Raw genomic sequence first — 22638 nt, 5'->3', positions numbered from 1 at the left:
AAAAAATCCTTTTGGTGACCTCTGGTCAACTGCCTTTGCAGTATTCCTAGCAGGGACGTCCTTCTTAACAGTTGAAATGTAAACACGTCTTTCAACAGCCACTGACTGACAAGCTTTTGGGGTTTTCTCATCATGGACACACACTCACTTGAAGCCATTTAAAAATAATAGCATATTCCAGCCTTAAACTACAGCACCGGCTGTACCTCCAGCAGCCATGCACATGCCATGAAATGGCAAAGGTTCAGAGATGTGTGTATGACTTCAGGCTATTTCCAGATCTTCATTAGCTGGTAGCCAATCTTTCCAGTGTAGCCACAGTGTAGTCACATTTTTCTACACTTTCCTCAACCCAAGCTCAAGAAAACACTAAACATTAAACAGATACGTTCTCATTAGAACAAAACGGAATGCTAATATTTATATGCGTCTGTGTTCCTCACCACGGCTGCAGATAAATCGAACTGGAAAACAAACACTCAAGATTAAATGACCTACAGTATTTGTGTTTATGATGTACTTGTTATTAATGTTGCACATCAGTAGTTTCCCAATTTCCTGTACCTGTGATTCCTAAGTTTCTTGCCCTCAGCTGCTAATTTTAGCTGGCAGCGTGCACATAATGAGCTCTCAAACAAAAAAATTGTTCATATATTTTTAGATGAGAAAATCTATGGAAATAATTATAAACAACCGGCTAAAAATGTTCAAGAATCAAGTAGGAATGACAGAAAAGGGGTGAATTTCGAAAAGTTATTTAATAGAGGCCATTCATTAGGACACACTGCCAGTAGCTACACTTTTATATATTCACTGGCAAGGTAATATGTGCATTGACTTTTCGGGCCTGAATGGTGCCCTGCTTTCTCTTTAGCTGCCTCCAAACACTCCTGTAGCCTTGCAGCACTTTATGCTAAGTTAATTTACCCAAATATATCCACGGCATCATGGCAGCATCAGCCTTCGCTCGTCAACATCAACAACTTTGTTAATGGAAACTTGCTGATCCATGAACGTTTGTGCCACCGCAGACGTTTGCTGGGGGGCAGCTCACATGTGAATGTTACAAACCTGCAGATCGATGAGGGGCATTTGCAAAGGAAGCATAAGGTGTGTTTAATTATAACTGCGTCAGGGGTTTGTGGGTGTGCGCGTGCTGCTGGGGGAGGTGTCGCAGTTTAAGCTTGAGAAAGGGGCCTCGGTATTTAAATAGGGTCACTTCCAGGCCTCACCTTGCAAGTGTTATGCTATATTAAATGCCACTCATGTTAAGTGTGTTGAGACTCCTCTGATATAGTCAAGATGTAATATAAAGGTTAAATTGAAAAATGTCCCTTCAACGGGAACACGATATGATTGATATCCCTTGTACAGGAAAAAAAATGTTAGCCAGACCTCTGTTTTGTTGGTTCTCTTTTAAGTGAATGAATATAATCTGCTGTAATAAGGAGTGACTGGATTAGAATTTAAGTGTCAGTCAATCAGGATTTCAAAAGGTCACTGAATAAAAATGAGCAAAAGGCAGACAGAAATTGGATTGAAAACAACTGATTCTGGACCGAAGAGGCCCGGTTCACAGCAATCTTTTATCACATGGGGAAAGCACAGATGTCGCTAATATTGTTAGTGCTACTGAATTTAAAAAGTGACCACTGACTAAGTGAAATCGGTTCTCAAAATCAGTGGGGCTTAGTGGTTCTGCTCCAGCTAACATGCTAACATGCTAATGTTTCCCTTGTCCTTGCCAAGTGAGGACGGCAAAAAGCATGATCAGAAAATACACCTTTGACACACCTTTAAAATGGGGAAGTTAAAAAAAGATGTATGAAGATTTATAAAAGAATTATGATGTTGTGTCAAGAAACAAGAACATCTTTATCATATTTAATTTTTCTGCTCGCATAATTGGGATTTTTATTTGAGGTTGGACTGACTGTGTCATTGTCAACTATATCACATAAAACCGTAAATTTTTGGGGTGTAAAAGAATTATGAAAAAATCAAAGGGAAGGCATAGAATTCTGAATCATTTTATACTTTACGAGGAAATGACTCCAACATAAAGAATTTTTAGTAATTCTCACCAACATTTGCTTTGTTTTGACTAATTATTCAATCTATTTAAACATCACAAATTGAATTGAACTGAATATCACAGCTGTGCTCACAGTTTCTGTGTAAATACATACAGAGGTACTTTAAATCTAGTCTATGTCAGCACTAGACACTGGACAAACAGTATAACACCATATGGATTCTTTACTGAGTTTTTGTGTTTTGGTCACAGTTTATGTTTCAGATGAATTTACAGATGCTTACTTTAAGTTGCTTTTTTCATCTCAAATCCAACACACCATACTCTACCTCTTTGTTTCCTCATCTACATTTTCAAGTTAAGTAATATTACTCCGGTGGAATTCTTGTCTTTGGACGTCCACGTAGTTCCCAGTTTTGGACTCAGACCATTGTGAAGGAATAAGTTCCTTCTATGCTTCTCTGTCTTCTCAAAGAGTCCAGAAGTGCAGGTTCAGGTGTTGGTGCTCCAGAACATGAACAGGTGGTCCTGTTGGCACTATATGTACAGGGCCCTGAGAGGACCTGGAACCAGGCAGGGGTGGATCCGGAGTGGAAAGGATGTAGTCAATGCTAAACTTGATCTCCGACTCCGGTTTCCCCTGCTGGGCAGGGTTAGGAATGAGGTGATTTTGCTGGGGACCATGTCTCACCCTCTCGGGGTTCAAAGGGCAGAGGGTGGAGTCGAGTTCAGGGCGCCGAACGGAGGGTCCATGGCGATTGCTGTGGCTCTCCATGCGATGGAGAGAGGTCTCTCTTGAATCACGCAGGCCAATTTTCATGTTCCTCCGGCGTCTCCGACGCCGAAAGTTGCCATTTTCAAATAGATCGAGCATGGATTCACAACCAGTGGCAAAAGTCCAGTAGTTTCCCTTTCCCTTCTCATTGCCCTCTGTTCGGGGAACCTGTTTGAAGTGAGAAAAACATATGCTTATGTTCTTGATGATAAAACTACCAGAATTAAGAGAACTATGGAAAAATCAAGCAATTTCTACTAATGCTTCTGTTTATCTTGTCCTTAGAAAATAGAGACAATAACTATAACAAAATATATTTATAATCGAAACAAAAAAATAGCTTAATTCATTTTGAAAAAAGGCACAAACAATGTAACCATTACATTACATTTGCATATTCTGAGTCCTGTATTTACCTTAATGAAGCAGCTGTTGAGAGACAGGTTGTGTCTGATAGAGTTCTGCCAGGCTCTCTGATTGGACCGGTAATAAGGGAACCTCTTCATGATGAACTCATAGATGCCTGACAAAGTGACCCGCTGCTCGGGACTCTGCTGGATGGCCATGGCTATCAGAGCTATGTAGCTGACATGCAAAGACACACAGACTTTGATCAGGTGACAAACTGGGACTAGTTGAAAAAAAGAGTTTCTGGATAAAAAAACATTTTGTGATATCACTCTTGTTTCTGTAATTGTTTTATAGGATTCATACAGGTCTTTTTTTTTTTATAGTTTTGATTTCACAACATCTCCAGATATCAAATAAGTACAAATATTAGGGGTTATTCAAAGGTCTATAACTCCCTGTTAAACCTTTGTTATAACATTCCAGCGGCAGATATTGGTTTTGGTATGGTTGCACTGCTTTAAAAGACACTGTAACCACTATTTGTACGTATTAGCATCCATTCAGGTTTCCTGGATGAAATTATTTCTTTACAATTGAGTTTTAAAACTTCTGAAGATTATAGCATATAGGTTTCATACAAAAAAACTTAATAATAAAAAAACTTTCCAAACAGAACAAATTCAATAAGGTTCTGTGTAAGATTCACATTTTCTTTTCGTTGTTTTAAACCCTTGAAATTTAGAAAAAAAACCCTCTAAGAATGATAGTATTTCTAAAGCACAACATTTTGTGATTGTTACTGTCTTTTCTGAGCTTTTTTCATACAAAAGTCTACACATGAGAGAGAAAAGTGTCCAATTTAACTCGGTTAAGATTTATGTGTTTGTTTTTTTGTTCTTGACTACAATGACCAGCAAATAAAAATCATTTAAAACTTATGTGAAAGAAAAAAAACCCAAACAGGAATGAATAATTAGGATCCAATCAAACATACCTGTAAGCGGGTCTGCAAATCTTTTTCTCTTCATCAGTGCTTGAAGAAGGATATCCGTCCCCGTCGTAGTTGAAACAGTTGAAAGGGTAGTGAGAGTTATCGAACATTTCTACACTTTGAGGAGTCAGAGATGTGCAGTCCAAACTGTTTGGCTCCTCTGAGTGTCCCGACCAAAGCCCAGCAGCAACACCCCGTCCTTCTGCTCTGCTCTGCCACCATGCTCTGCTCAGCCAGCTGACACTCACTCCAAGCTTTCTGTGATAACGGCTGCCTCCAGCGCCCCCCTCTCCCCTCCTCGTCCCAGCTGCTTTCGACGAACAGATGCAGGCGTCAAGACTCTTCTCTGAGGTCTTTGAACTCTTCCCACGTCGTTACTGTTTATCCACCCAGTTTAAATCATTTGTCTTGAATCTAGATGTGTTTTTCCAGCTGGATTATTTTTTGTTTGTCGGTCGGGACCTGTTTTGAATGGAAAAATGTCATCACGGTAAAGAGCCCATTATTACATCTAATTCAAGTGGTGGGGAAGCTACCCAGTTACACTTGATGGAAACTCAAACTTACACCAAGAAACATCTCTCTGTCAAGTTCCAGTCCTGCGTCTGTCTACACCACCTGAAAGCTGTTTTAGGCACAGCTGCACACAGCCACCCAGAGCTGATTTTTTTTTTTGTAAGGTATCTTTTTAATGATTGTATTAATACAAAGCCTTAAAATGTATTTTTTTTTAACAGTTCTCACCTCTTTTTAACAGCCACATTTTGTAAATTTTCAATGATCCTGTCAGATGTAGCTGAGACAACCAGACTTAAAACCACTTATAGTGGGTGGATTACCAAAAATACCCAATTCTATGTCGTTTTTTAGAATGTGTTTTGATAACTTATTTTATTAGATCATATTTTCCTGACAAACAAACAAATATACCTTACAAACTCCCCACCAGAGTTCTGTTACCCAGCCCAAGACAACTCTTTATGTGGAGCCCTAGTCGTTTAACCCTTTAATTTTCTAAATTACCGCTTGGCAGAGCAAATCTTTCCGTGGCATCACAGTTTCTCGTGAAAGATCTTTGGAAGTAAGCTTCCCTGAGCCATCTCTACCGCTCTGTTAAGATATGTAATGCAAACAGTACGAATGTGTTATGCCATTATTTTTTTTAAATATTAGAAACTTTCACTATGAAGTGATATTTCAGCCATTTTTTCTCTTCCTCTATTCATTTTTGCCCAAAGTAAATAATAAAAAAAAAATACAAAGAACTTTTTCCACCTATTTTGCAAACTAAAAATCCATGGAAGTCATTTAATATTGAATGAGAAGAGAGAAAAAGTATACATTTGCTTTGGTGGTTTTCAGGACTTCATCTTACTCTGAGAGATAATACTGCATGAAAACACTCATCTACCAGATACTATGACTTACAAAGTTAAGTTGAAAAGGTCCTATGATGCTCTTTTATAATTTTATAACTCTGTTTTGGAGTGTGCTTGAATAAGTTTATATGATTTAATGTAGAAATATAAATATTTATTTTTTTTGGTATACTATACATTGATGTGGAGCATCTTCCAGTCTTTATCTGAAACTCTTAGTTTTAATTTCCATCTTGTCTCTTTAAAAGGAGCCTTGAGTAAGATTTATCAGCCTTAATATGTTCTGATAACTCTCTCTAGGATTTTAGAACATTTACATATTTCGCTCTAAGGAGGCCACCATTACATTACGTGTGCAAAACATCCTGCGTTAATGATGTTGAATGATGATAAGGTTTCAACTTTTGTTGGCCAGCAGTTACTGATTTGGTCTCGTGGGCATTTGTGTTTACCAGCCCAAAAATGTCAAAGAGACTGCACCTTGTGTCAGTCTCTTTGACAATAAACTGCTTAAGCGATAAATGAAGCTGTGGAATTTGACACTGAAGCAGCAGCCAGTGCAAAGCAGCTTTTGTTTGATATACAGCCATATGAAACAAATAAACTTCAAGCTAGATTTGCTTCCTCTGAGTCTTCAAAGAAATGCAGTTTTCTCCAATCAGCTTTCAAGGATCACTCTCCAGCTCCATCTTCTTATCCAAATATGGTCTCTTCTGGCTCCAGAAAGGCCAACGTGACAGAAGCTTCGTTAGGGTTCAAAACAGCACATCACAAACCGCTTGGTGACATCACAAAGGGCTATTTCATTCATTTATGAACAGTCTATGGTTGTTACACTGCCCTACCTCGAACAGCTGATGAGAGAAGGCGGAGCTCTTCACTACCCTCACAGTCACCATGGACTTTGTTCCACTCTTACTTTCCTCTACCTCTCTGATGTAGTGTATTTTGGAGTACATTTTGAGTAATGTTGCCAAGCTTTCCTTACCGCTGACACTTCAGCATAAATGCCAGCCACTTAACAGGAATTTTTCAAATACCCTAAAAACATAGATATGCCGAGTTTGCGTTTTAAGGCCGCTGAACTGAGAACAATGGAACGCAAGGGGGCTGCTCCTTCTCTGTTGAGGTACTCTGAAGGAGTGGTTCCACACCATTAACATGCTGGCACACATGCCAGATTCCCTGTACAGATCCAGCAGCACAAGGGGCGGACACACCCGCCTCGATCATATAGGTGATACAAACCCAGCAGTTATTCGGATCCAAAACAACAAGTGGTTATCAAATGGATGAATAAAGTCATTGACTCTAAGTACGCTTTCATTCCAGGCTGTATAATGATTGCGGCTCTTTTTTATTCTCTGTGGCACATTCATTGAGTAAACTATTAATGACACAATAAACCTTGATTGCTCTGACACATCATGGTTGTTTTACAAGGATACTGGCAACCTTATTGTCCTCCATTTAAGCAATGTACCACTCCCTCCTGGTGTGCCCGCGAAGGAATAAAGAGTGGACCCACTACCAAAACTTTACCCAAAACACATTCGCCACATTGTGCAAATGTGTTTCATGATGATGAAGAAAAGCACAGGAACAAAAGGCCAAAAAGGTGACCTGATTTATGCTGATCAGGTAAAAAAAAAACTTTGAACACACCGATGGGGAAAAAACTGAAGAAATGGCTTCTTTATTGTGTCTCTGTTACTACTTATCTCAACTGTCTCAGACTTGACAAATCTTCTTCTAGAGAGGACATTAAAAAGCACAGCAACACTGTGACTGGTAAATAAACGTGCTGTACCAATGAAGCCTGATCTGTTAAGCTGTCTCACTGTGGTAGGTTGGTCATCTCTGCCCACATCAAGTGTCCTGGACAGAAAGCTTCCCCGCCCCACCTCCATCCAGCAGGATTCTGGGTGGTCCAATGGGCTCATAGGCTGCCTTCATGTTTTATTTTGTTTCTTTTTATAGCCTAATCTCGCCTAACTGTACTTGAAACAGCTAACTCTGAATCAACAAACAAAATCCTTTGCATCTTTGTTTTCTTTTTCTCTCCCTTAACTCTTTGGGGTGTGTGTGTGTGTGTGTGTGTCCACTCTGGCGAACGTTTAGTCAACAACGGGAAGTTTTGTAGATGCTATCTATAATGCTCTATAATGGCCACTAATTGTTTCCGTGTCTATAAAATAGGGGGATGTGTATTTTCAAGGGCTCTTAACGGGGCAATTGGAAGTCTCCCGTGGGGCCGCAGAGGCCGGGAAAACAGCCTGAGGTCTGCCGGGTCCTCTGTGTGTGGCCCGGCTGGTGCCGGAGTCACCTATAGGACCTGCTGTAAATCTATGCTTGTACAATATGCAAACTGATGTCTGATGGTGAGGCTTGACGGTGACCGTGTAAGGTACCAGGTAACAGGGAAATGGCTTCTTATGAGTTGGTGCTCCATCTCCCTTTTTTTCTGTAGGTTTGTAAGCTTTATAGGTTGGTTCTAGTTTAGTTTAGACTGTATTGTTTATCTGTTTTTAAAAGGACTATGAAGGATAGGATCGATGAAAGTGATGTAAATGAAATTGTTAGAAAACTCAAAAACAAAAGATCAACTGATATAAATTCCATTGATATGGTTATAATCAAGGAAGTCATAGATTTTATTGTAAAACCTTTTACCTATATTTGCAATCTGTCCTTTCAGAAAGGTATTTTTCCAAATAATAAGAAAACATCAAAGATAATACCAATATTCAAAAATGGAGATAAACATTGCATTGAAAACTATAGACCAGTGTCTCTTCTTCCTCAATTCTCAAAAATACTAGAGAAATTATTTGCTAAACAATTGGATCTTTTTATTGACAAATATGAACTGCTCAGTGAGCACCAGCATGGGTTTAGGGGAAAATGATGAGTATTCTGTTGGAATTTATATTGTTTTGCAGAAGGCCTTCGATACCATCGAGTATGGATTAAGAGGTGTATCTTATTCTTGGCTGAAGAGTTATTTGGAAAATAGAGAGCAATGTGTAGAAATTAATAACACTGTTTCACAATTTATTTCACAATGGAATTTCACAATTCCCTGTGGCGTACCCCAGGGATCTGTGATTGGTCCGAAACTTTTTTTGTTTTATATTAATGATACTTGTAATGTTACAGATCTGTTTAATTTAATTATTTTTGCAGATGATACAAACATGTATGGTTCCGGCAATAATTTAGAGGAACCTTTGTCTTCCATTGAAAGAGAGAAAGAGGAATCCTTAAAACCTGGTTTGATGTTAATAGCAATTCTGTACAAATCAAGAAATATATTAAATTATAAGGCCTTACATATTATTTACTGCTCACTTATACTTCCTTACACATCATATTGTGTGGAAGTCTGGGGCTCGACATATAAAACAACTGTTAACGCAATAGTTCTCCTACAAAAACGAGCCATACGGATTATTAATAAGGTTGCACATACTCTCCCACTGTTTATGAAATCGCATATTATGAAGTTCGATGATCTGGTATATTACAAAATAATGCAAATAATGTATAAAGCTATATCAAAGTTACTCCTAGTTAACATACAAATGTTTTTCTCATCTCAAGAAACAAAATATAAACTAAGACAAATTTACTGTACCCAAGGCCAAAAAAGAAATTAAAAGGAGATGCATATCTGTTGTTGGGGTTTCATTATGGAATGATGCTAGTATGAATTTAAGAAATTGTTGTACATTTTTGGTTTTCAAAAGGATGGCTTCTAAAGCAATTTTTGAAGGCTATAAGTTTTCATAATTTGTGAAGGATTTAGTGTTTATTCATGATTTCACTGAACTATTCTTCTATTTTGACTCTCACTTTATTGGATGCAACTCTGTTTTTTTTCATTCACTATTATTATTTATCTATTTTTCTTGTACTTGTAAAAAACATATTGATGGGTAGCTTGATTTTTTATTTTTTTTTCAAGAGGACAGGCTTAAATATAAGCAAAGGCCTGTGCCTTTTCAGTCACTTTAGAAGGCTTTGATTGTACTGAACTGAACACATTTGTTGTTTACTGTGTGACTGAATAAACAAACAAATTTTTTATAAGTTTTATAAGGAAACCATGGGTTTGCTTAACTGACTTAACTGTTTTTGTGGAAACGTACACTTACAGTGAAAGCAGCTTGAGAGGGACATCAAATCATTACATGCCTTTACAAGATTACTGTGATTCCACATTTTGTTTCTGAAAAATTAACTTACTGCATTAACCAAGTGGATGCTTTTCCTTTTTTCATGGTATCAGGTTGGTATGAACTGAGATCTGATAAGCCCCTCGAGGCTCGCTCCCATGACAAGGCTTCCTCTGGAGTCCCGTCTGCGGCTGGCCGAAACGATTACAGCCTTTAGTTCTCCTCTGGTCACTCTCTGTCCCTCAGATGGTTGTCTCAGACACCACTTCCTCCATCCATTGCTCTGTCTGCCACTCGAAGCATGTGTGTGTGTGTGTGTGTGTGCATGCATTTATGTAAACCAGCCGAGGAGCTTTTCCGGGGGCTGTTCTGTGAGGAAAGGTTATCAAAACACAGCAAAGCATTGAGAATGGTAAACATGCTTATGTACAGATCTGGGGCTGAGGGCCATTTTCCTTTGCACTGTACTGTGCAGCCATCCTTGCTGCCACTATACACTGTCAAATTGCACCGGGTTATGCATAGTTCTAAAGATAAGACGTCCAGAAGACGCCCGTGTTTCCATGAGTACTCAGCCCATAAGCTGACACTAGGTTCTGCTTTTGGGCTCCGCTTTGGAGCTAAAACACATTGGGTATTAATTCTGAGTTGATTTATTACAAACACAAAAAATGACACAAAAGTGTCATGAGTACAAAAATAAGCTTTGATTATCAAAGGATAAAGAACAACTACAGAACTATGGTCTGCTGAAAAACCTGTCCATCCTTTGAGGTTATGCAAAGAATTTGGATCAGAACTTTCTGAACAGCAGTCCACACTCAGGCTTACTTTTTTTTTTTTTTAATCCCTCATCACTTTTGAGTTGATTTTTTGGGAAATACTTTCTGAGAATACTGACACAATACTGTCATAAATCTGACATGCAGTTAGATGTCGTTCCGAAGTATCTGCTGGTATGTTTCTGAACTCTAGATGGAGCCACGCTGTTTTGAGCTGTGCTTGGCACACTGTTTGCAAATCTGAACTCTTTGAAGGTAAAACAGATGGGGTGATCCTATTTGTCTTGTCACAGCAGTTTATAGATTCGAGTTCGACCACTATGTTAATGTTGATCAATTTCTGGACGTGACTACGTATGGATGGGATATTGTGGACCACACTGTAAAAGAATACGTCATTCTTTGCCTGAAGAGTGAGGCAGAAAGCCTTTGCAGTGCTTCCAGCTGCCGTTTGAGGTCAAATAGGCACATTAAAGAAGCACACCAGTAATTTTACTTCATACAAGTAAGTTTGTTCCTTCCTGGAATGATTTATATGAATAATTGCTTTGATTGGCACATTTTAATGAAACTACACCTGATTAACATTGCAAACAGTGTATATCTTTACACATTTAACTAGTTTGTTGAAAAAGTTACCAGGTTGCCATTTTCTTCTTCTTTTTTAATTTATTTATTTGTTTTTTTGGTGGTTAGCAACCAGAGGAATTATCACCACCTGTGTGGGTGGAGTTTGGGATAGTAAATGAAAAGATAAAACAACAACTACCGTCTTTGACACTTTTTGGCTGAGTTTATACATTTTTTTTAAACAACACAGTACAATTGTGTATTCATTTCTGTCTTGCAAAGGATTTTAGAGGTTGCTCTGCTTATTTTTCATCTTTTCAGCCTACAGCACCTACATGGAATCCAGGGAAAATGTGTATTTTGCAATTGGTGTAGAAAATGGAATGCTTTCACGGCACATATCCTGTTCGCACGACTTTGCAAATTCAATACTTTAAAGTGCTGAATGAAAGATAGCACTGAATGCATTGTGGTTGTTATCCTCCACCCACTCTAGTGCTAACTGAAATTAATTTGAAAGTGCTCCAAAGGGAAATTAAATTGTAGCAGTATATTACGGTATGTACCCAAAGAAAAAGTTCAATGTTTTTGGAGTGGGCAGAAAGGACTTTCTACACCAGCCTTTATTGCAGCAGAGAGGACACTAAAGATGCTCCATTTTCAGCTCCAGAGCCAGCCTTATCAGTTTGTTCATTTTTTTGAGTCACTGCCTCTGATACTGCTACCCCAACAGATGGCTGCAAAGACAATTCTCTCCACCTACAGACACTAAAGGACCTAAGCTTCCTCATGACAATTAAAAGTTAAGCCAAAACAAAAACAAATGTGCACAATTATAGTCATCAAAAACTTATGGAGAAGCTATATTTGTATTGATAAACTGTTCAAAGATCGTGAAATGGGACGCAAAGGTACTCATCGAACAGTACAGTTAAATGAATAAATGAACTGCAACTATTTATCAGTTGAACTAACAAAAATGACTTTCAATTCCAACAACACAGCAGCACCACAGTGGACTGGATTCCCTCTGTTTTTTCTCACTCTGTACACCTCAAACTTTAAGCGCAACTCTAGAGTCCTGTCATGTCCAGAAATACTCAGATCTGCAGTCATCAGTGATGGACAAGAGGCTGAGTACAGAGAACTGCTTTGTGCTATGGTATAGGAAGAACTGCCACATCCTGACAGTAGATATGATTTTGGTTTCTAGGAGAAGAAGTCAAACAATATTTCCATCCTTGGAGAAGAGGTGGAGTTGGTGGAGGACTACAGATATCTGGGTAATCACCTGGACAAAAGAACGAAATGGAAATGCAACACTTGATGCAACAGGTAGAGAGCAGCTATCCTTTTTTGGCATGATATCTTTCCAGAGGTATAACTGATATTAGGACTGACACCACGTTTTAGGTCAGAGATACCTTGAAGATGTGTATTGAGAATAATTTGATTTATCATGTTCCCAGCCCTCATTGCAGGATAATGACTGTGAGATGTGATCCACTGTGTCCCCATAATGAACCCAACATGCCATCATTTGACTCCACTGATTCCTTGTCTAATTGTCACTGTTTTGAAATTTCCCCTACAGGTTTCAAGGGTTTGGGTTTTTTTTTTTTTTTTTGTCTTTGATATACAACCAAAGCCCAGGATTGCTGTTTCAAGGTAGAATTTTGCTAAAATGTGAAATCTCTCCTATATGACCTGCCTGAGCATATGTGCATATAAATTCAGGGATACTGGTTTATGAAACCTCCAGGAGCATATCACCTCAGACCTTATAACAGAAAGTTTATATCTAGGAACATACTTTTTTTATTTTGAATCTGCATCCAGACAGACCCACCATCAGCATAAAGCAACTTTCTTATTGTTTGCTAATTCCAGCCTTTTTCAAAGACGTCATTAACCATTATGTCAAGATTTCACTGACCTGCACACACTCCCCTGTGGAATTCCATTTTCTACTGGGTATATATCAGAGTGGCTTATACCCACATTAATACCCAGCTGAAGATCTTGCCTCCACACCTACAGTAGCTTATCTGTTTTAATAAAGAACTCAGGCACACCTTTTTATTATGCTTATTTTGTTTTATTGCACTTTTACCATGATGCAAAGAAAAAAAAAAGGAATCCACAGAAAAAATGAGTTGAAGTTAAAAAAAAGAAGTATTTTCACTTCAGGAACACCATCTATGGTTCTCCATGGATCCACCCATACATCCACACACACTGTAACGCCCTGACACTGACAGGACTATGGAAACTCGAAACTGATGATAAAACCATTATGAAACAGATGGAGTAAGCACGTACACATATGAAGACCTCAGCATCTTATCTATAGCTCGTACCTTTCCCGCTAATGAAACCAGACATTCAAGTATTTCTATCATTGCACAGGCACTAGATTTTCCTACTGTATATATTAACTTTCAGCCAGTGACTGAGTCATTGACACCAACAGTATAAGCGATCAGCTGTTGGTGATGAATGAAATATACATCCTGAAAAATAATCTCTCCACAACAGCAACATCTGGACATCACATACATTACAAAGGAACAATAATAGAAAAGTATGAATGTCACATTTGGCTTTTGGTAGCATAAATCTGACCTCATATCTGCTGTACCGAAGGAAATAAAAACAGCAGCTGGGAACTGATTACAAGTTGTAAACACAGGCAAAGATTTATGATGGATATAAACCATTCTCTACCAGGTTGTATTTGTTGTAATGGACTGACACTTTTGCACATGCTCAGTTTGCCATCTTGTGGACAAACAAGGAAGTACACCATTGTGATGTAAACTGATTTGCTTGCTCTTACCGTAGACTGAAGTTGTGTTACTTATCAGCACTCATTTCAAACAATAAATATGTATTTTAATAAATACTCTCTCGAGAACACTTAACATTTGGGAATAATTATCCAGGAGTAAACCTGCACTCCAATCAAGTGTCTCCATTTTGAATACCAATGACAAGGTGCTGAAACAGCTCAGCAAAAAAAGAAAAAAAGTTAAAAAAGACACTAAAATGCAACAGAAAGTTTTGCAGGAAATCAATAAAATATCATAATAATCCAACACCAGCTTCTCCAATGATTCTGCTGTGAATGTTCACCCAAAACACTTGCATTGCTAACGATACGTAGATTCAGATAATTAAGCTGGGGAAGCATGGAGCAACTCTTTATAAGGCCCTCAGAATTCACTGAATTCAAAAAAGGGTCCTTGAGCAGACAGAGACGCCGTCTCTTGCAAGTCTTGAACAGTTTGGTTGCTGCGGTGGGTCAACAGATGTTTGGGTCCCCTGTGGTGATACTATCCTACACTACAGTCATGGTTGTACATTTTAAGGAGTCTAGGTGATATGTGGTGGTTCAGCTACGTCCAGCTTCAGATCCATCCAGTCATCCACCTGTGGCTGAAGCATCAGCAAAGCAAAAGTCCTTGCAAGGTTCATCAAAGTCCAGTCCTATCCAGCAGGCCTTCCACCTCTGCACAGCTTACATCACCCCAGGCAGGAGGGCTTCCCTGGACATTCAGAGGAATTCAGCACAGACTGAGCTCATCTGCATTACCGGATGCTAGTTCAGTTTAAGAAAAAGACTGCATCAGCTCAGTCCAGTGTCTTATTTCCTGGGAGGCAGTCCACTCCAGCCAGCAGCACCCACAGACAGCTACCTCTGTCTTGGGCCAATGTGGACGTGGTCCATTCCTTTGTCTCCCTGGAGGTCATCTTCCACCACATAGCTGTAACCCTCCTTTTCAATGCATTCAGACATGACTTTTAGCACCTAGAGAGAGAGCAAGAAAAAACAAAAAAAAGCGTCATTGTTGAGTTAGACGTCAAAGGAACTATTTCAAAAGTCATACTGGATGGCAGTTTTTTCTTTTATTTCTCCCTTTAATTGGTTGAATTCTCTTTAAATGAGAATGAGGATGTCATGTCTCAGCTGTAACTCTGAAGCCAGCAGACAGCTTCGCTTGATCTAGAAACAGAGAGCAATGTAGTGGATGAAGTCCAGAATCCAGTCTTGGATCGCACACCAGCTGGCTCAAAAGTAGTATTGATGTCGAAGCAAAAATGTTGAATTACTCCACTATCCACACTCCACGAAGATGAGAGCCACAGTGGTGGATCGTTTGACTGTATGTTTGTTGGCAAGTTTATCCAAAAACTACCAGCAGAAATTCATGAAACTGTATGGAAAGGTGGAGCGTGGGTGAAGGAGAAAAACCTGGATCTTCATCAAGTTCCTTGAGATTATGAGAAAGGGGAGCTATACTTGGCTGAAGGTAGCGTTCTTGGATGCTGCTTTAGTTTTCATTATCAATAAACATGCAGATATTTTCCAGATTAATCAGTCATTCTAAAATCAAAACGAGAAAACATGTCAGAGTTTCCTTTTACCAAAGTTCATGTTTCACAAGGACTTGCTTTACCAAACTAATAGTTAGTATTTAAAGATATTAATGTCACGATTCATGGTGAAAGGAAGGCCTAACCAAAGTAAACTTTGTTAAAGAAAACTAAAAGGGCTGCAGTGCTAGGTCGTCCAATAAACTAAATTAGTATAATAACTCATATAAAACCATGCCAATAGTGCATACTTGTCTGGTGGGAGGAGCTTAAGCAGAACGGAGAAGTAGTAGGAGAAGGGTTGTCTTTAAGTTCTGCTGTTTTTCTTTTCTTTTTTGCCCTTTCTAGGTTTCAACTCATCCACTCAAATAAAATGAGTAAAAAAAAAAAAACACCATGAGACAAGACAAGCACTCAGTATAAAGCACAGACCTGGCGCAGTCGTCGGTCCATGGCGTCTAGGTGAGGCTGGATGAGGATGGGAGCGAGCCGATCCCTCACCAGGGATTCTGCCATCAGCGTGGATAATTTGTATTCCTCCTTTGCCAGCAGCTGCAGACGCAAGTGGGTTGATTTCCTTACCCTGCAATAACAGAGCGGTCAAGGAAAAAGGGAAGTCAGTTTGGCCTCACGTGGTACGTTGTATCTGTGAATCTGTTTGACAAGGCCAACCTTTCTGAGACATTTTTTTTTACATTATCATAAACTATCTCCTTAACAATTAATCTAGCTATCACTCCTCTCCTAACAGCCAACACAATGACACCGGAAGGAAGGCTTTACCTGCAGCACTGACTCAGTGGCACCAAAATGGACAGCTCATCATGGGAGTGCTTTCCAAAGCTAGGGTAAAAAAAAACAGAGGCATGATGGTGCTGATATTTTTTGCACATTATGCTCATTATATCTACACATTAAATTTTCATTTGTGGAGCTATTTGCTGTAATTTGTAGGGTCTGTGTGTGGAGAAGAATATGATATCAAATATACAGTCTGGAAAATTAAGCACGGTCTTTTTGAGTTCTAAGGTTTCACATATCAGATGGACAACAGCACAGATTTTAAAGTCAAAGCTACACTGATCAATACACAAGCAAACATCTCCTTATACAGAAGTTTGTGCGTGTATAGTTGGATTGAAGATTTCTTTGTTTACGGCATGTTTTACACCCAGTTTTGCATATTGCGCTCTTGTGGTCGAAAGCCTGCCAACAGACACGTGAAGGTGCCATAATGACAATATATATAATTACAATACTACTGAACAGAATGAGATGGAACAGTGCAAGTTAAATGTCTGTGGCTGCAGGAGTCAGTGCTGCTCAGACTCTTTAAAAAAAAATGTGAGAGGCTGATTTATGTTGTATGTTGTTTATTCTTTGTAATGCCCCATTTTGTGTTTGAACTTGACAATTAATGTGCCGATCTCGCTGCTTACCCTCTGCCATTGTCCAGATGGATGATGAAGGTCTCATTTCCAAACTTTTCAAAAGTCTCATAATGGTGCCGATCCATGTTCCCTGTAAGGGAGTGCGGCCAACAGTTCAGCAAGGGGAGAAACAGAGGTAAAAGAAAAAAAGATATTATATCACATAGTGTGTATTTACTACTGTTCAGTGTGTGTTAATGACACCAATGTAAGAGAAATCTCGGATGACAACTCTTGTTGGAACGAGCAATTGTAGCAACACAACAGTCTACTTATTCAGTGGCGGAAGAAAACATGTCAGACATGCTGAACTCACCCATGAGGAAGTCAAAAATGGTCATGTCCATGATGTCCAGCAGTCGTGTGCCACTGTCGTATGGCGGCGTCTGCTTCACCTCTTCACAGTAGTCGGGATCCACCTCCCATCTGAATAGTTTCACACTTTTAATTAGAATATATGCATCTACTCTTATGTCATGCAGAATCTCCTACAATGTAATTCTTTCTTCTTGAGCGCTCATGAATTCCAGCCACTGCCAGCTCACAGTGAGTGTGATAGCGGGGGCCTACATCAGTGAATGCAGCACTGTGTTAGAGCAGGATCGATCTCTTACTCTGCCTTCTTGCGTTTGTGGTAGGAGCGTCTCCATGGGTTCCTCCAGGTCTTGCGTTTGGCGAGAGCCAGGTCTGGGAGGAAGGCAGCTAGGGATCCTTCAATCTGGTCTGGTTTCCCACACAGAGCATGCTCAGTGGAACAGTAGTACGAACACTCGCCATAGAAACACACGTTGTTGGCTAAAAGTCAGAAAAAGGCAAATGTCGTTGAAGCTTTGTTACACATTCGTTAAGGACAAAAAATAAGTTCCTTTAGTTATAATGCCACCTTGCAGTTGCATTTATTTTACCCTTGTCATCCACTCCACATAAATTCAAAGCCCACGTTGCGCACTATTAAAATTACCTGGGGACATTCACTGACCTGTAATAATTGCTGAGATGCCAGTAATTTTAATCATGGGAGAATTCTCTACGTGTCTGATATATAAGGTGACGTTGCATTGCTAATTAAATGTTAAGGTAAAGTCCCCTGATAGTAGTAATCTCATGCAAATGAGTATCCAAGTACCTCAGACAACAAGCTTTGCTCCACATTTTAAAAAAGCAAACTGTTCATCGGGTTTCACATTTGAGGACTGGGCTGAGTTTTCTCTCTGAGATCGGCACAAAAATCCAATGCTGTGATTGTGCTTTTTGACAAGAAATACCAAAAAATAAAGAGTAGAACTGAGACCTATTTTTGCAGCTTATCGCTTCTCCAACTGCAGCAGAATGAGACTAATCTTATCCGTGTTTTTCAGGGACTCTGTCTGATTTCACGGTGTACCTGGAGAAATAAAGAAGGTCCTCCAGAGTTTTTTGTCTCGGGTGACATCTCGGATCTCCTTTGTCATGTTGACCAGCCTGCCAGCAACAGGAGGAACACGACGAAAGTCCAGTATCCTGTTGGACGAAGACAAATACTGAGGGGTCAGGTTTGGTATTCTGGGTATAGATTAGGTGTTTAAATTCTGAGGCACACCCCTTCACACTGTTTCATCTGCATGTGTTTGAAGAGCAATGGGAGGTCAGTCATTGCTACAACTAACAGCTCATGGAGGCCATTAAAGATTCCACTTCCTGCAATTTGTTTCAACAACACGGCTTTCACTGACCTTCATCAGGTATTAATCTGACCACACAGACCAGATATGTGTATTCCTACGATGCAGTGAATTTATGCAGTGGACTTTGCGATTCAACCATTTTTTTTTTACAAAACCACTTAAGAATAGATGTACTCTAAAAATCCACTATTTCAGCTGAGTAGTGGCTGCACAGTGGTGTGGTTCTGTGTGGGTTCTCTTCAGGTACTCCGGCTTCCTCCCACCATCCAAAAACATCCATGTCAAGTTGATTGGTGACTCTATGTCTCTAAATTGTCCCTAGGAGTGAGTGTGAGCATGCATGGCTGTGTGTCTCGTTTGTCTCTTCGTGGCCCTGTAATGGACTTGCGACTGATCCAGGGTGTACCCGCCTCTCGCCCGATGATCGCTGGGATAGGCTACAGCCCCCCCGCGACCCGACCAACGGATTAAGCGGGTATAGAAAATGGATGGTTGGGAAAACCTTCAACCCCGAATCAGACAACTTCACTGTCATGGTAAGGCCATGTGTAAGTTAGAGTCACAGCCAGAAGGGGGCACTGTGGCATCGGTAAGGACCTGAAAGTCTAACCACATGGTGGTTAACCTCCCTGTGGTTTTGATGTGGCTGTGATTCTACATCAAACACATTTTTTTAAACTTCTGCGCTGCTTTCTGCTTCTACTTTATATTCTGAGATAAAGGTTTCCCGTGCATTGCAGAAATGTATATCTCACAGATTCAATTTTGTGAGGCCACTGTGATTTTGTGTCTCTGCATCATTTGAGTGAAAACTAGCACCAGCTGTGATATGTATGCATGAAAGGCGTAGGGAAAGATTAAATATAACTGTCTCTCTGTGAGAGATAGGGTGGTGCCTTGCCTGTTTTATTCATGCGCAGCCTCTGCCCTTAATACTACCCAACTTCAACACCAGCACGGGCTCTTTAAAAATTGATAACCCTGACAACACCTAATGGCTGAGGCAGGGAGATGCAGAAAGACAGACTGTGATTTTGTTGACAGGAGTAGTGAGCCAGGTAAGTTCACTGCCAGACAGATCTTGCTTCTTCTTCACTTTTTGCCCCTTTGATAAACCTCATTCCAACAGTGGCTGCTTAAACTTAAACTGTTATATGGGATTAAAATGAATGCTGACAGTTGTGCATTGACCAACAGCGGGCTTTTCACATATTCCCATCTGAAAAATGTACAAAACACTAGTGGTTCCCATGAATCATGAGATAAATTGTTTAACATTCAGAGGTGATATCAGGCCTTGTGTGTCTTCATATCTTCTGACTGTCTAATGCAGCGGTACCAAGAGCTCCGCCCAGTTAAATCCAATCACATAATTAATGATACTTAAAAAAGTGTAGCCTACATAGGGGGAAAGGGGGCGTCCGTGCACACGGCTGCTTTAAAAGAGCCTCTGTGTGTCTGCGGGCCCCCTGGGAGGCAGTGCAGCCTCAAGCTTTTGCACCAGCAGCAGCGGCTCTCTGGACAGGCTCTAATTTAGAACAGACAAAATAAGGAAAAAAAATAAAGCGCTGCTTTTGGCAAACCCTGCCTAGCTTATATTTAGTATAGGCACAGGGCCTTTCATGCCTTTGGTTTCCTTCTCTTCCTCTTAACCCACACACACGCTGAAGTATGTGTGCGTGTGTGTGTGCAGAGAGAAAGACCAGATGTGTAACAGACTGGTGAAGAACGCCACTGCAAAGGCAACTACAGATGAACTGTGTCATTGTGCCTGAAGGGAAAGCAGATTCAGCATCATCACTACCCTCTATTGTGTCTATGCGTGTGTGTGAGAGAGTGAGTGACCTCCCGTATCATCTCGTGTCAGGACAGAGAAACACCCGCATCCACAACACAACCCTTCTGCTCATAATAACACACGGCCACAGTGACATAAGCCTGACAATAATAGTAACACTGACTCCAAACCCACTGCCCGCTCTCGTCGCTCAGAGAGCCTCGTGAGGATTTCTCTTTTCATTAAAGTCTCTCCAGCAGGCAGGCAGGCGGGCCATAAAGTGTTAGCCTTGTAAAGGCAGCAAAGTCAGAGAGCGTGGTGGTTAGCTAAGCAGGGCTGCATTCATTGCTCAGTCAGATGCTATCTGCGGGAGGGCGGCATTCATTCTCTGTGACTCATGGCCACATGAAGCTCACAGCCTTTACTACATAGGCTGCAAAAACACCACTCGCTGAAAAAAAGATAAACTTTTGTGGACGGAAATTGGTGAAAGGGAGATGCAAATGCAGAAATAAGTACATGTATGATGTTCATGCGTAGTTGGAAATAGGTATGGCTGCAGACACTCATTCACAATTGCTGTAATTGCGGGCGCAGTAACTAATCCAAATGCCACCGTGTGACGCCAAACTATGACATTTTGTTTTGCATTCTAACTTTTAAAAACTGGTAAACGACAGCCTATACATCTTTTCATCCTCTGAAATTCTACATGGGCAATTATCGAAGAGTATTCATGCATAAACCAGCAACACTTCACATAAGATATGGACAACATCAATAACAACACATCTTTAAAAATCCTTGCAAGACAGTAGTAACCCGCTTTGAAGTTCACTTTACAATCTGTGCTCCTTCCAGGTGGTTAATGAGCCGACACAGGGACAAGCAAATTAGCAATCACATTGGAACAAAAGCCTGCAGGACGCTGGCCCTCACGGGTGAAAAAAAAAAGTTTGAATCATTAGGGCAGTGTCAAGAACACCACTTTTTTAGCTTTTTGAGTTAAAATAGTTTGCAGAAACAGGGCTGAATCTGGATAATTTACTGCTCAAGGCCAAGCGGCCATGTCGCCTCTGAGAGGAGAGTTCTTTCCATAGTTAATGTTATTCTAAATAAATTAAACTGTCTTTGGCGTCTCCTCCTGCTTTGAAAGATTTTTAGTTTTCCCCTTTTCTTTACTGTGTTAAATGCAAAGTTACTTAATGGAGTCCATATCAAAGGGAGTTGTGCTCTCCTGCAGAGGAAACTGCTCCTGAACTGCCTAATACGGTAGCAGGCAGTTTGCTGCCTTTTCTTCTGTTACCTAGCTACATCACCATGAAACAAAGTTGCATTAAAACTATTGAGTTGCTAGTTTGGCTTGACTCAAACAAACAACGAGCAGCTGCTTCAAAATCCCCCATTTTCAACCAATCAGCTGACCAATGAAAGCAAAGATTTGGGGCTGCTGGGAGTGGGGCCTTACAGAGATGAAATGGAGCATTTCAGACAGAGGCTGTCGCAATATGCTGTATGAGAATAGTATTGTGTTGTTTTAACAACCTTTAAATAAACATCAAATTGGTACTTTCACCATGATACAGACAAGGTAGTGCAGATTGCAAAATGGTTGCGTTTTGTTTTTTTCTTAGCATTTAATTGGATTTTTTTCATCATTCTTTCTTTTTCTTTAAACATACACAGTAGTTTAAAATGTTCTTATTTTTCTTGCATTTATAGTTATATGCCAAACGACTTAACTGTCTCACCACTTGTATTGTGCAACCTCCCGTAACAATAACAATAAAATTGAATTGTCTCAGAATCTTCGGAATCTGAATCTTCGGATTGACAGAAAAGTGAAAGCACTCTACTAGTCCACTTCACTGCAGTATGTAATAATAGAAAGAAGAGGTGGGATGCAAGAATTACACACTTGTCATGTCTTTAAAGCGCAAACAGTAAGAACGTTTCTGATTGTCGTTTCACTGTTTTTTGGCTCTGGACTTTTAACATTAACATTTGTTCACATTTTAATGGTCATTTCTCTATCTAAGTCTTTGAGGCCTGGGTGATGTTTCTCACAGAGTAACAGAGATCAAATCTGCCCTTCTACCATTCAAACCCTATGACAATATAATGGTCTTTGTTGTAGTTAAAAAGATGTTTGAACACCTTTAGGGCTTTTACTTTCAACTTTAAACTAGACATCAAAAGACAAATAGATCTGGGGTTGACAACAATGAAACTCCTCGTGTATGGGGGGGGGGGGGGGGGGGGGGGGGCAAAGAGGACAATGTAAGAATGCTATATTCCAAACACACACACACGAAAGCCTCTGAAAGTT

General features: G+C 40.0%; 2 protein-coding genes across 3 annotated transcripts in view; both read right to left on the bottom strand.

The window, feature by feature from the left end:
- Nucleotides 1-1894: 1894 nt before the first annotated feature.
- On the bottom strand, nt 1895-4262 carry foxl3 (forkhead box L3). Of its 2 annotated transcripts, none has more exons than XM_072373922.1 (3): nt 4156-4262; nt 3227-3461; nt 1895-2978 (listed from the first exon to the last, which is right to left on the bottom strand). In XM_072373922.1, the coding sequence occupies exons 1-3, from the start codon at nt 4260-4262 to the stop codon at nt 2505-2507; spliced, it is 816 nt and encodes a 271-aa protein (XP_072230023.1). In that variant the 3' UTR covers nt 1895-2504. The 2 variants fall into 2 exon arrangements, with proteins under 2 accessions (XP_072230023.1, XP_072230024.1); XM_072373923.1 differs by having other exon boundaries at nt 1897-2978; nt 3227-3395.
- An 8833-nt stretch (nt 4263-13095) lies between these two features.
- fam20cb (FAM20C golgi associated secretory pathway kinase b) overlaps nt 13096-22638 on the bottom strand; it is a 50858-nt gene continuing 41315 nt past the window's right edge. Inside the window, exons 5-11 of the mRNA XM_072372968.1 lie at nt 18253-18368; nt 17483-17663; nt 17185-17294; nt 16878-16959; nt 16222-16281; nt 15871-16021; nt 13096-14872 (exon numbers count right to left, since the gene is read on the bottom strand). Coding sequence (XP_072229069.1) covers nt 14756-14872; nt 15871-16021; nt 16222-16281; nt 16878-16959; nt 17185-17294; nt 17483-17663; nt 18253-18368 — 817 coding nt within the window. The 3' untranslated portion in view covers nt 13096-14755. The remainder of the gene's footprint in view (nt 14873-15870; nt 16022-16221; nt 16282-16877; nt 16960-17184; nt 17295-17482; nt 17664-18252; nt 18369-22638) is intronic.

This window comes from Leuresthes tenuis, unplaced genomic scaffold (assembly GCF_036924035.1).
Source record: "Leuresthes tenuis unplaced genomic scaffold, fLeuTen1.0.hap1 SCAF_20, whole genome shotgun sequence".
Lineage (NCBI taxonomy): Eukaryota > Metazoa > Chordata > Actinopteri > Atheriniformes > Atherinopsidae > Leuresthes > Leuresthes tenuis.
Note: the sequence above shows the minus strand (reverse complement) of the source record. Positions and strands in the feature narration are given on the sequence as shown.